At 36.4% G+C, this 14,074-nt stretch overlaps 1 protein-coding gene across 8 annotated transcripts in view; it reads right to left on the reverse strand.

The window, feature by feature from the left end:
- The window catches only part of PARG (poly (ADP-ribose) glycohydrolase), a 141,718-nt gene that overhangs the window by 28,429 nt on the left and 99,215 nt on the right, over positions 1–14,074 (reverse strand). For all 8 annotated transcript variants that reach the window (XR_001007218.1, XM_011990968.1, XM_011990971.1 and 5 more), the window contains one exon: positions 11,767–11,914. Coding sequence is in view for 7 of the 8 variants with exons in the window: in XM_011990968.1 (XP_011846358.1) it covers positions 11,767–11,914 (148 nt within the window). In the remaining variant the exon portion in view is untranslated. The remainder of the gene's footprint in view (positions 1–11,766; positions 11,915–14,074) is intronic.

Below are 14,074 nucleotides of genomic sequence, written 5' to 3' on the forward strand. Positions count from 1 at the left end.
GCACCTGTAATCCCAGCTACTCGGGAGGCTAAGGCAGGAGAACTGCTTGAACCTGGGAGGTGGAGGTTGCACTGAGCTGAGATCATGCCACTGCCCTCTGGCCTGGGTGACAGAGCGAGACTCCATCTCAAAAACAAAAACAAAAACAACAAACAAACAATGAAAAAACACCTTCAGGAAAATGCTTAGACAAGACTGGAGAAAAAATATTTGCAAATCAAATATCTGACAAAGGACTTGTGTTCAGAATATGTGACGAACTCCTACATGTCTATATAAAACCACAACCCAATTTAGAAAAATGGACAGAAGACTTGAATATAAACTTCACACAGGAAGATATACAACTGGCTAACAACCACATGAAATATTGCTCAACATTATTAGTCATCAGAGAAATGCAAATAAAAAAAAATCACAGTGAGAACCCACCATACACTCAAAAGAGAGGCTAAAATAAAAAAAAAATAAAAAAAGAGTGACAACACTAAATGTTGACGAGGATGCAGAAGTGGAAATCTCATTATATATTGCTCGTAGAATATAAACTGGTGTAACAATTTTGGAAAAGAGTTTGGCAATCCCTTATAAAATTAAATATACACATATTCTTTGACCTAGAACGTCCATCCCTAGATATCTACTAAACAAATATTGAAAATATGTGCTCACAAAAACTGCAGAGAATACTACTACTAAACAAATACTGAAAATGTGTGCTCACAAAAACTGCAAAGAATTATGTTCATAGCAGCTTTATTTATAATAGATTTGTATCAGTCATTGTTCAACCAGAGAAATGGAACCAGTAGGACATATATATGAAGAGATTTATTGCCAAAAATTGGCCTACACAATTGAGGAGCTGACTAGTCAGGTCCAAAGGGTGCACAGGAACTCTCAGGCATGGGTGAAGCGCCAGTGCACAGAATGAATCTCCTCTTCAGAGAAGCCTCAGCTCTGCTCTTAAGGCCTTCCACTGGACTGAATCAGGCCTAGGCAGATTATCACTTATTTAATGCAAATCATATTGAATGTAGCCAAACACAGTGGCTCATGCCTGTAATCCCAGCACTTTGGGAGGCTGAGGTGGGCAGATCACTTGAGGTCAGTAGTTCGAGACCAGCCTAGCCAACGTGGTGAAACCCAGTCCCTACTAAAATTACAAAAATTAGCTGAACATGGTGGCAGGCACCTGTAATCCCAGCTACTTGGGAGGCAGAGGCAGGGGCATCACAGAGGTTGCAGTGAGCCAAGGTCACACCACTGTACTCCAGCCTGGGCGATAGAGTTGAGACTTTGTCTCAAAGGAAAAAAAAATGCTTATTGAATGTAATTAGATTAACTCCTTTACTTGTAGACTTTGATTACATCTATAAAATACTCTCACAGCAATACCCAAATTAGTGTTTGACAGAACAACTGGGGGCTGTAGCCTAGCTAAGTTGACATTACAAAAAAAAAGACTATCACAAAACTAAAGTGGAAACAATCCAACTATTGATAAAAAATTAATAAAACATTTGCCATGATCACACAAAGGAATACTCCTTAGTAATAAAAGGGATAGAACCACTGATATATTAAAAAACAAAGATAAATCTCACATTATGCTAAGCAAAAGAAGCAAGATACAGAAGTGTGTATGATATATATTTACATGACATTCAAAAAAAAAAGAAAAAAGTAATTTATAATGAAAAGAATAAAAATTATGGTTGTTTCTGGGGTTGTGGACTGACCAGAAAAGGGCTCAAGGGAAGTTTTTGAGGTGATAGACATTTTTTTTTTTAAATGTCTTGATAGGGGTGTGGGATATAAAAGCATATCTATTTGCCAAAACTCACCATATTATCCATTTAACACTGTATACTTTAATGTGTGTAAATTTTACTTCAAAAATAAAAGAACTGTAAACAAATATTGAACTCCATTTAACAGGTTTACTTTCTGCAGGGGCATGGTTTAGAAGTTCTGAAACCACCTTTTGTATATATTAGGCTTAAACAAAGGAAAAAAATTGAAGATATTGGGAGCCACATTCTTCACAGCTGGCGAAGAGAGTTCCAATTATGGAAAGGGGGAAAGACTACAATATAGGCTGTGATGCTGGTTAAGAATGGGAGGTATCGATATAAATTCACAGTTTTTTGTGTGTGTGTGTGTGTGTGTGTGTGTGTGTGTGTGGTGTAACATATGTTCTAGTTCAAATCTTGGCTTCCAAAAACTAACAAAAATCCAGGACCACCTGCAGAAATGGTTGATTCCAGAGTTGGTGCAGGGAATATACAAGATAAGCCTACAACATCTTTTTGTGCTAAAAAGATGCAGATGCTCAAAGAAGAAAGTGCATTAAAGAATGATGGGCACATGTCAAAGGCACACAATAGTTTGAAGGCATTCCCACTGATTGAATATGGGACAATTTAGCATCAGATAATAAGCAATGGATCATAATCCACTGAATACAATAAGAATGCAAGTGTCTATACTTCTATATATATTAATAAATAATATTAATAAATAAGTATACTAAATAGAAAACAGTATCACTTCAGTGGGATTCCTACCAAAATGAATAACCTGAACCTAATTAGGAAGAAGCAGTGGGCAAACACAAGAAGGACAATCTACAAAATAACTAGCCTATCCACTTTAGAAATATCAAGGTGAATGAACACAAGGAAAGGCTGAGAAATGGTTCCAGTTTAAAGAATACCAAGGTATGAGCCTGGACTAATTGAAGACTGGAAAGAAAGCTACAAAGGTCATAATTGGAATAACAAAATTATATTATAATGTAGATTAACTAACAGTACTGTATCAAATTAAATTTCCTGATTTTGATAACTGTGCTGTGCTGATGTAAGACAATGTCCTAGTTCTTAGGAAATATACAACAAAGTATTTAGGGGTAAAAGGTCACAGTATCTCCAATATATTCTTAAACAATTCAAGAAAAGAAAATAGACAAAATGATGAAGTAGATGGGACAAAAATGTAAACTGTTGAATTTCAGTAAAGACTATATGGAAATTCCATGTATTATTCTTTCAACTTTTCTGTGAATCTGAGTAAAGAGTATATGGAAATTCCACGTATTACTCTTGCAACTTTTCTGTAAGTCTGAAATTTCATATGTATACACATAAAAACACATAATATAAAGCTGGGCAGGGTAGCTCACACCTGTAATCCCAGCACTTTGGGAGACCAAGGCGGGAGGATCACAAAGTCAAGAGATCGAGACCATCATGGCCAACATGGTGAAACCTCATCTCTACTAAAAATACAAAAATTAGCTGGGTGTGGTGGCATGCACCTGTAGTCCCAGCTACTCAGGAGGCTGAGGCAAGAGAATTACTTGAAGCCGGAAGGTGGAGGTTGCAGTAAGCCGAGATGGCGCCACTGCACTCCAGCCTGGTGACAGAGTGAGACTCTGTCTCAAAACAAACAAACAAAAAAACACAATAAAAAACCACATAATATAAATAAAGCTATGAAAATACTCTATTTTCATATATGATTAAAAATTTCCAGAATCAAAAGCTCAAAGATTTAAACTCAATACTAGAATTACCAGTCTATTATTTAGTATACTGTTTCTAAAAATAATTTGTATTTTAATTATTACACATTTATCTAGAATTCTGGGCAAGATATTCATACTAAAAATCAAGAAAATAACTAGAAAATTTATGTTATTTCTTTTATGAAGCGTTCCTTGTCACCATAAGTAGGGTTGATTGCTCCTCCTCCATGCTCCCAAGGTACTTTGCACATAACATTAGTAAAGCACTTAACATATTGAATTGTAATCTGAAAATCAATTGTATTTCCACATAGTAGTAATGAATAAAAACAGAAATTAAAAAAAAATTACAACAGCAACAAAATTATGAAATACTTATGGATAAATCTGACAAAATGGGGAAGAATTATACAATGAAGACTATAAAATTCTAGTGAGAAAAACTGACATGAATAAACAGAGACATACATCCTAGACATGTGTCAAACACAAAACATTGTTAAGATGTCAATTCTCCCCAAATAGATCTATAGATTCAAAGTATTCTCAAAATTCCAGCAGCTGTTTTGGTAAACATTGAAATACTGATTCTAAAACTCGGCAAAACAACTGAAGGAGAAAAAAGTTGAAGGACCCATACTACCTGATTTTAAGACTTATTATAAAGCTATAGCAACCAAAACAGGAAGAACAAAAACAACACATTAATAAGCTTACTTCAAAACTTAAAACTTCTGTGTTTCAAAAGTCACTGTGAAGAGAATGAAAAGACATGACACAAATATCTGATAAAGGATTTATACCCAAAATATACACAGCTTTCAAAACTCAAAATAAAAAACAATGAAAAGATAAAAGATAGCTTCATGAGTGTAGTCATATGTCCAAACTTATGCAATTGTATACTTTAAACAGTTTATTTTATGTCAATTATACCTCAATAAATCTGTCTTAAGAAATGGAATCTGACTCCCTCACTAGATTCTCAGCTCCTCAAGGGCAGGGATTATAAATTATAGGCAGGGTGTGTTGGCTCATGCCTGTAAGCCTAGCATTTTGAGAGGCTGAGGCAGGAGGATTGCCTGAGCCCAGGAGTTTTCAGACCAGCCTGGGCAACAGAGTGAGATCTCATTTCCACTGAAAATTAAAAAAAAAATTAGCTGGGTGCAGTGGTGTGAGTCTGCAGTTCGTGCTACTCAGGAGTCTGAGGTGGGAGGATCCCTTGAGCTCAGGAGTTTGAGGTAACAGTGAGCTATGATTGTGCCACTATAACCCAGCCTGGGTGACAAAGCAAGATCCTGTGTCTTAAAAAAGGAAAAAACAAATAACATTTTAATCTACATTAGCATCTTGTAATGCAAGAATATAAAAGCAGTTGAGTAAGAACTTCCTGAACAAACATTATAATAAATGAGTCAAAGAAATTTAACTGATATTAAAATAATGAGTCCAGAAATAATCTGAAGGCACTACATAATTGATGCATACTAAAAATTCACATCTACAATAAATGCATGGTATGGTAAAAAGAGCACTGCACTGAGATTAGGAAACATGAGAAACTCGAAGTGAATCTTTACTAGCTAGGTGACCTTAGATAACCAAACCTCACTGGACATCATTTCATCATCTGAAATTCAGGGTTCTTAATAATTCTTATTTTGTTTACATCATAGAATTCCTTGGAAAACTAAATAAGACAAGTAAAAAATTCATTCAAACCCACAAAGCCATCAATATTGGTGTCATCAGACTTAAATTTTTTAAGGGGGTAGAGAAATCACAGATATGTGATTCTATTTACACGGGGGTGAAAAGCAACCTGGTCTACTTGCCTGATAGGAAACGAGACAGCAAGGACTACTCCTTCTTTTCTGTTTTCTGCCTAGCAGTAGACAAGCTTTGTTTTTCCTGTTCATAAAAAGACAAACTGCCTATTCTGATCTGTTAACTCAGAAAACAAATACTTGTTCTGTCTTTTTAAAAGAAAGTGGCTGAAAAATATGAAATATCAATTATCATATTTCTACTTCAGGTTAATATAGTTTCAGTGTTCTTTTCTAAGAGGAACAAGGTTAGATTTACTTCCTTCCCTCCTTTATGGGAAACAAAAAAATATACATACAAACACTTTTGTGCCAAACAAGTTAAATCCTGGGTTTTCTAAGTAGACACCTTTTAACATGCCAACTGTCTCCTTTGAAAAAAGTGAATGCCTTTAACTTGTTTAAAATGTAAATTAATGAACTATGGTGAAAATATAAAGGTAAACTGGTAACAGCTACTGAGACAGAAGACTGAATGACCTTTGTGATAGCTCTCACTAGAGATGGGCCTTTAAAACTTCACAGTCAAAGGCCTTCACTTAAGGAAAAAACTAGAAGGAATCCATTAAAATCTTATGAAGAGTGCATGACCTCTATGATTTTTTAGATTTAGTAGTAAGAAACATGGTTATTTTCCCTTATTAGGAATAAGAGTTTGTAATGAACATGGGACAAAAATATTTGGAGATTAAAAAAAATTCTACTTACCAATGGGTTGTTGAAAACAGGTTTGTATAAACACCATTTTACCCAAATTTTATTAGCATCACTCAAACAGTAGTGATTATGCAGTAGATAGAAAACTCTTGCTTTTAATTCTAATGATTATTAAAAACTTAGAAAAGACAAGCATAAAAATGTTTAATTTCCAAACATTTTTGGAAAACTCTAACTGAATTTGGACCTTTCGCAATGAGCTGGTGTCTTAACAGGCACCTCAAATACTGTAACTCTAAAAGATGTCATCACTACTACAAGCGATGGTGTCTACTTGTTATCATTTCTATCAGCTCTGCTGACACTCAGAAAAGATGTAAAGATTTGTGATGTCTGGGATAATCTGATTCACTAGCGGCAGGTTTTATGTTAAATATACGAATACTCTGCCCAGTAAGTTTCATGCCTAGGCATCTGGTTTATGTGCTCACCAAACAGAAGCAGAAAAACAACTCTCAGAAAACTTAACACCCTTTAGTATTGAAACTATTTTCTGGATGTTGTATAGAAACAAATAAGAGGGAAAAAAAAGAAGAAGAAATGGGAAGACTGGAATTTTAACTCTTTCCCTCTATCTATACTTACTGAAAGGTTTTTAACTCATGGCTGCCCCAAGGAGGATCACAACAAACAAAGGGATAACACTGTCTGTATAAAAGTATTAGCCTGTTTGCATGACCTGTTTCATAGTCATTTAAAAGACTGATACCAACCAGATATCCCATAATGATGATAAATTTAATTTATTTCCAATTTCTCAAACTCTTCTACAGATTCAGGCAGCACAGTCACAGCCATTAGCTCACTGAGCTGGATGCATCATTGAAGGAATGGAATTGATCAGGCAGACAGATTGCAGTGCATGGCTAAGAGTCTCCTAAGGAGGGAGATGGCAGAAGTCCAGACATCAAATAGATGATGAAATGGCTATTTCCATTAAGGTAACATCACATCACAGATATTAATTAGGAGGCACTATAATAAAGTTAAGTGGATGTGGGAGAAAATGCTGAGTTAAAAGTCACCCCGTATGTCCTTAGCCTGAGGTAATTACAGATCTGAAGGTGAGTCATGGATCTGCAATTTTCCATTCATTTTACAATAGCTGCAGGAACGTTTAGAGATTACGTGAAAGGAGATTAGAATCCGTTTTTAGACTGGGAACAAATTATCTTTAAAAAAAGAAAATATCCTAACGTTTTCCTCTTAACATTCCTGTTTTATTCCCAAGGAAAATGACATCCTTTATTTACATTAACAACATTAATGGAGGATGACAAAGTACTGACTACTTTCTTTCTTTTTTTCTTTTTTTTTGAGATGGAGTCTTGCTCTGTCACACAGGCTGGAGTGCAGTGGCACAATTTCGTCTCACTGCAACCTCTGCCTCCCACGTTCAAACCATTCTCCTGCCTCAGCCTCCCAAGTAGGTGGGATTACAGGCTCATGCTACCATGCCTGGCTAATTTTTTGTATTTTTAGTAGAGATGGGGTTTCACCATGTTAGCCAGCATGGTCTCAATCTCCTGACCTCGTGATCTCCCCCAGCCTCGGCCTCCCAAAGTGCTGGGATTATAGGTATCGGCCACCTTGCCCGGCCCAGTTCTTACTACTTTCTAGAGAAATTAAACAAATGAAACAAGTTAGCTTTAAGTTTAAATGAATTTTATCAAGTTTTTTTTTCAAGAATGTAAATTCATCTTAAAAACTGATGGGATATTTTGTTCTAGTCTTCAGTCCAAATCCACCTTAACAGTTAAAAAAAAAAAATTTTTTTTTTTTTGAGACGGAGTCTTGCTCTGTTGCCCAGGCTGGAGCACAGTGGTGCGATCCACTGCAAGCTCCACCTTCCGGGTTCACGCCATTCTCCTGCCTCAGCCTCCGGAGTAGCTGGGACTACAGGCACCCGCCACCAGGCCCGGCTAATTTTTTTGTATTTTTAGTAGAGACAGGGTTTCACTGTGTTAGCCAGGATGGTCTCGATCTCATGACCTCATGATCCACCCGCCTCGGCCTCCCAAAGTCTGGGATTACAGGCGTGAGCCACTGCACCCAGCCGGAATAGTAATCTTTTAAAGTATTATTTGATGTATGTAAATGATGAAGACAGTCACATTCCAAACCTGCAGAGCTCCCCTACAATAGTATGAGAGCAACAGCCAAAGTGTTGGTTGCCCAACAATAGATTTATGCCAGTTTTTTTGTTCTGTAATTCCTTGCAACCTCATCTCCCTTAGTACCTTGCCCAACTGTAACTTCCCATGTGTATCCATGATAACTAACAAATGCAGACAGATGGCCAAAATGTGAGTTGAGGAAGTGTTGAGTATGAAAGGAGTTTATCTTTCCATTTCAGTTTAATTTGGATCATAATCTCAGATTTCTGGATGCAGTACTCCAAGTCACTAACTTCAAATGGCTGACTGAGGCTCTATCTAGGAAAAAAATTCCTTTGCGGAGGTTCCAATCTTAATTTCCTGTATAAAGTCAGACAATTTACAATTTTTTTTTTTGGCTTTATTTCACCAAAGCAGCAGAATCACGGGGATAAAAATTTACACAGGATGTCTAAACGGTGTAGATTAACTCATTGAAAGCTCCTTTATCAACGGGTGCTTACAAAAGATAAAAAGACATCAGTCAAAAATGGTGCAGTAAAAACCTCTGAAAACTCTCTCCTCCATGAAAGCAATGGGAACACTGTGATGAGCACTGTGAGAATCAACTGAAAAGTAGCCAAAGGCTTGCAGCAATCCAGGGAGTATTTATTCAAGAAAAACCAGCTGAATCTTGGTAAAAACAGTAAATTTTGTAGTGTTTCATTTGCCTTATTCCCATCCCACTCTCCCAAGCTCCATCTCGGCCTTAAAAACTAACATTCCTGAATCACAGTGAAAATCAGCAGCCATCAGAGGGGGCAAAAGAAAGCTCCTTCAAAGCCCAGTTCTCAGAGAACTATCATTATTTGACCTGTCTGGTGGTCCCCTGGAGGGCCCCGCTCAGAAGGCTGTCTTTACTTTACAGGACTTGGAGCTTGCCCAGTAGGAAAAGCCTAATTCTTGTGAGGGTTTGATGAAAACAATTACAGGCATTGTTTAACACTAAGACTTCCTGAGGTGGTGGCTAAAAGCTGGGGCAAACAATAGGCTAACCAAAAGCTTCAAAGGAAAAGCTGAAGAATGAGATGTCCACAAAGGGCTTTGAAAAGTTCTAATATATTAGAATAAGAAGGAATCTAGAAGGCTCATATGTGCTCCTGGCCATATGAATGCTCAGGAAAAACCAGAGAAAGCCCTCAGCTCTCTCCTCTGCCTGACCTTGACAGGAAGTGAAGGCTAAGGCAGAGGTATCAACTGCTTGGTGTAGTGTTGAAGGTAGGCTGCACCTGCACATACATCTCTTCAACAAAGACTGAGAGACTTATTAGTTTCAGGCATTTAAGGAACTCTGTTAAAGTGTTAGCTGACTACTAATCTAACGAGCGGGGACTTCACTAGCCACATACAGAAAGAACACAGCCATCACAAAATTAGTTTAGAAAAGTCATTGAAAAAAACAGCAAGAAAGATGAACTGTGATGAAAAGAGAAAATCTGATTTCCAGGGTCACACTACATTATTTCAAATGTCCAGTCTTAAACGAAAATTAGGAGACATGGAAAGAAATGAGAAAGTATGACCCATACTCAGAAAAAAAAGCAGCAGTGATTAGTAACTGCCCCTGGGGAGCCCTATGTTGGACTTAGTAGACAAAGAATTTACATCAGCTATTTAAAATATACTCAAACAACTAAAGAAAACTATGTCTAAAGAACTAAAGTATAAGAATGATATCTCTCAAATAGAGAATATTAATAAAGGGATATAAATTATAAAAAATAAACAGAAATTTGTAATTGAAAAGCACAATAACTGAAATAAAAAATTCACCAGTGAAATTGAAAGCAGTTTAGAGCAAGCAGAAAAAACAATCAGTGAACTTGAAGACAGGTCGATTGAGATTGAGTCTGAGGAACAAGAATAATAAAGAATGAAGAAAAATAAACAGAGCTTCTAAGACCCGTGGAACATCAAGTGAATCAACAGACACATAATTTGGGAGTTTCAGAAGATGAGGAAAGGGGAAGAACAAATATTTGAAGAAATAATGGCCCAACATTTACCAAATATAACAAACATTAATCTAAACATTCAAGAGGTTCAAAAAACTTCAAGTAGGCTAAAGTCAAAGAGATCCACATGTAGACACACCATATTCAAATCGTTGAAAGTGAAAGTGAATCTTAAAAGCAAAACATAAGAAAGAAAATATACTCTTCTGAAGGTGGTCTACAAATCAATCTGAGGCACAGTGTGGCTTCAAGATTAGACTTTGGAGTAAGTTTTGTCACGTATGTCTTTGGAGGTCATGTGGTTGGGTACACATTTTATATAACTCATGGGGATGTTTTTTCTCCTATTATAATCTTTGGGAATAACAATAAACTAAATTCTACAACCCAGGTGAGTGTTTAGACCCCTACACTCATCTCCAAGCAGTAACAGATTCTAAGTGGAAATAAAAAAATCCACATGTGCAGGAAAAAAAAACAGTACCAGCAACTGATGGTGCATAATGGCACTTACGTGGGAATATTCTTTTACGTACTTGGATAAAAGACTCAACTTACATATGGTGCCTGATTAAGAGTTTCTTAAGAGATATGAGGTAATTTTTATTGATAGCTTATTCACAAGAAAATACTGTTAGATAGTGATATCTCAGTCTGAAGAAACAAAAAAATTAAATCTCTATAACAGATCTAAAGCATATATTTGACTAAATTTCCCCCCTTCTCCTCCCATATTAACGTAAAGAAATCAAGAAGAAACACCAAGATAATCAGACTTTTTTTTTTTTTTTTAGATGGAGTCTTGCTCTGTTGCCCTGGCTGGAGTACAGTGGCGTGATCTCAGCTCACTGCAACCTCCACCTCCCAGGTTCAAGTAATTCTCCTGCCTCAGCCCCCCGAGTAGCTGGGATTATAGGCGGCTGCCACTATGCCTGGATAGTTTTTGTAATTTTAGTAGAGACGGGGTTTCGTCATGTTGGCCAGGCTGGTCTTGAACTCCTGACCTCAGGTGATCCTTCTGCCGCGGCCTCCCAAAGCGCTAGGATTACAGGCATAAGCCATGATGCCTAGCCATGATAATTGAACTTTTTCTTTTACGATTCAAAATAGGGTAAACAAAAGGTTGCTGATTTATCTAAATACTGTTCCTGTGCTTCTTATATTTATACAATTGTCTTCACACTAAAGTACAAGAAACCACTTGAAAATTATTTTTAATAGAAACAAATCACTCTCAAATGGAAAAATTACAATAGAATACATACTAGAAGCATATCACTCTATTCTTCTGAAGAGCATTATTATGTCATAAAATTTCAAACTGGGGGGCAACTGAATAGTTTTTATCACTGTTCCTCAGATAAAGATGCCAGGAAAGAAAAGGTAAAGATAAGATGTCTTACTTAAGATTAGGAAAATAAGGCTGTAATAATTTCAAAAACTAAGTATAAATTAATGATAAAAATATTGGGACTAACGCCCATGGAAGAGAAAAGCTCTACTGGGTAGTCTCTAGTCTTCATGACAGATATTCACAGATGGGGAAGACTATCCCATTATCCAGGCTTCCCAAAACTAACCTGTGATAATTAGACATTCATTGTGATCCAGCACCTCAGTGAAGAGCCGTGAAACAATCAACTCAGGATTGATTAAAAAGCGGATTTCTTCTTGCACAAGTCCTGCACTGGTTACACCACCTCCAACAAAACGATTTGCAAAATCCACCTGTAGGGAAAATGTGGCATGTTAAATAGTGGTCAAAAATACCTATGATCAAGAAGCACACAGTCTCTAAGCTCTCATCTTTTCCTCTCCCATGAAAATCAATCCAAATAAGTAACCTTCCCAGGAAGGGTAGATTATGGTTGCTTAAACTCTTTCCATCTCACTGCAGTTAACACCTCTGCACATTTATCTGGATCCCAGAACCACAGAAGGAATCTGGAAAATGGAGCCTTTAGGCAAAACATTATGCATTATACAGATTCTTGTTTATAAAGCTATTTGTGTCTTAGGAGCCACAAATCAAGGGAGGTCTTTATCTGGGAAGGTTTCAAAGTCATTCTCCCCCATTCACTAGTCAATTTCCCTTTATGTATTTCACGTAACTTGAATGTAATTAAACTTTTCTTATGTAATATGGTAACCAAACACTTGTTCTAAAGAATTGAAAAGTTTAGTAATCAACTTTTTGGGTAACCTTTTCCAACCTCATTGTAAGAATAAAGAGATCGAATTTTTTTCCTTCTAAATTCAACGCCAAACCCCAAACTACATGAACATTACAAACTATTTTTTTTAAATATAACTAAGGAAAAAAGGAAGAAAAAAAATCCCAGTATAGCAACAAAGATTCAATTAAATTAATATTTCCAATTAGGTTGGAAACTTTTATGCTTCATGTGTAGTAGTATGATGGGATCCCCAAACTCCTACTAATAAAGAAGAGATACACAATCCTCCAGAGAAGCGAACTCAACTTGCTAGCATTATTTCCGTTTGTCCAGTGCGTCCAGCACTATGCCAGCCTCATGAGGCAGTATGTAAGAAATAGCAACCATCTTTCCCTTAGTGAGACTATCTTAGGAGTTAGATTACACACACACACAACTTGTGTATATACACAGTCATACACACAAGTAAAATAGAATTGACTAAATACCATGAGGCTTATATGCTTTCAAACTATTTTAAAATATATGATTTCTTAAAACTTCAGTGTTCTTTAAAGCAACTGATACTAAATGACAATCTGAAGCCTATTTTACGAAACAGTAAAACAAGAGTATGAATCGTTTGATATGTAAAAATATATGTGAAAAGACAGAAATTAATAGAAGTCTTCTTTTACCATAGAATAACTTAGAAAATACTAAAACATACCACTGAGTAACTTCAAATGAGTTACCAGAGAGAAGCGCATATTTAGATTTGTATTCTGGAGTACTAAAACCAATGCTAAAAAACCAGAGTAACTTTTTAGCTTATATAGGAAAATAATTTTGGTGAAACCAGTCTGCTGATTAGAATTAGTTACCTATTACATATGAGGTCTATGGGCACTGGGTGATTCATAGCTTAAACTGTCCAATTCAACAAATATTTACTGAGTATTGTGCTGGGAATCACTGGATACAAAGATGAATAAGATATGTATGGTTCCTGGCCTCACGGCATTTGCAATTTAGATAGCAGTCAGAATGAGCATAAGCAGAATGAGAAGATGATTATTAAAGAGCTTGTTACTATGTATTTGATACTTCCTAAAAATACAATTAACTAAAATTGGGGCATGGGAGGAAGCTAGGAAAGTTTTACAAGAGGATGTGGCAGCTGACATGCAGGCTGAGGGCATAGCTGCACAAGGACACAGGACAAAAAAACCCAAATGTAAATCACCGTATGAGGAGAATGGTAAACAGATTCCTCATGCTTGCCTGCATTGTATAGTAGTTGGAGGCTTATAGTTGGTGATAAGGTGGTCTGAGGTCTAGGGAATTTTTACTCAATTTCCCTCTGAAGGTTCTGGGAAAGATTCAAGAAACACCTGGACCTATGTTTTAGGAAGATAATTCAGGCTAGAGTTTAAAGAATAAATGGAAAAGTGTAAAACTAAAAGTAAAAAGGCTGGTTAGGTGAGTACTGAATAGTTTATACAATCACTACTAGGGCCTCAAACAGGAAAATGGTAAAGGAAAGAGAAGAAACTCAGTAACGAAATAAAATGGGCTGTACTTGAGAACTAAGAGACTGGCTGAGTGCCTAGAAGTATAATGATATTGTGACTACGAATTTGAAACAGACGAGGTTTAAGATTGGTCTAACTTAATTTTTACTGGAATAAGGTACATAACAAAAATAAAAAGATAAGCTCTATCCAACTTA

The sequence above is a fragment of the Mandrillus leucophaeus genome, unplaced genomic scaffold (genome assembly GCF_000951045.1).
Source record: "Mandrillus leucophaeus isolate KB7577 unplaced genomic scaffold, Mleu.le_1.0 Scaffold388, whole genome shotgun sequence".
In the NCBI taxonomy this organism is placed as follows: Eukaryota; Metazoa; Chordata; class Mammalia; order Primates; family Cercopithecidae; genus Mandrillus; species Mandrillus leucophaeus.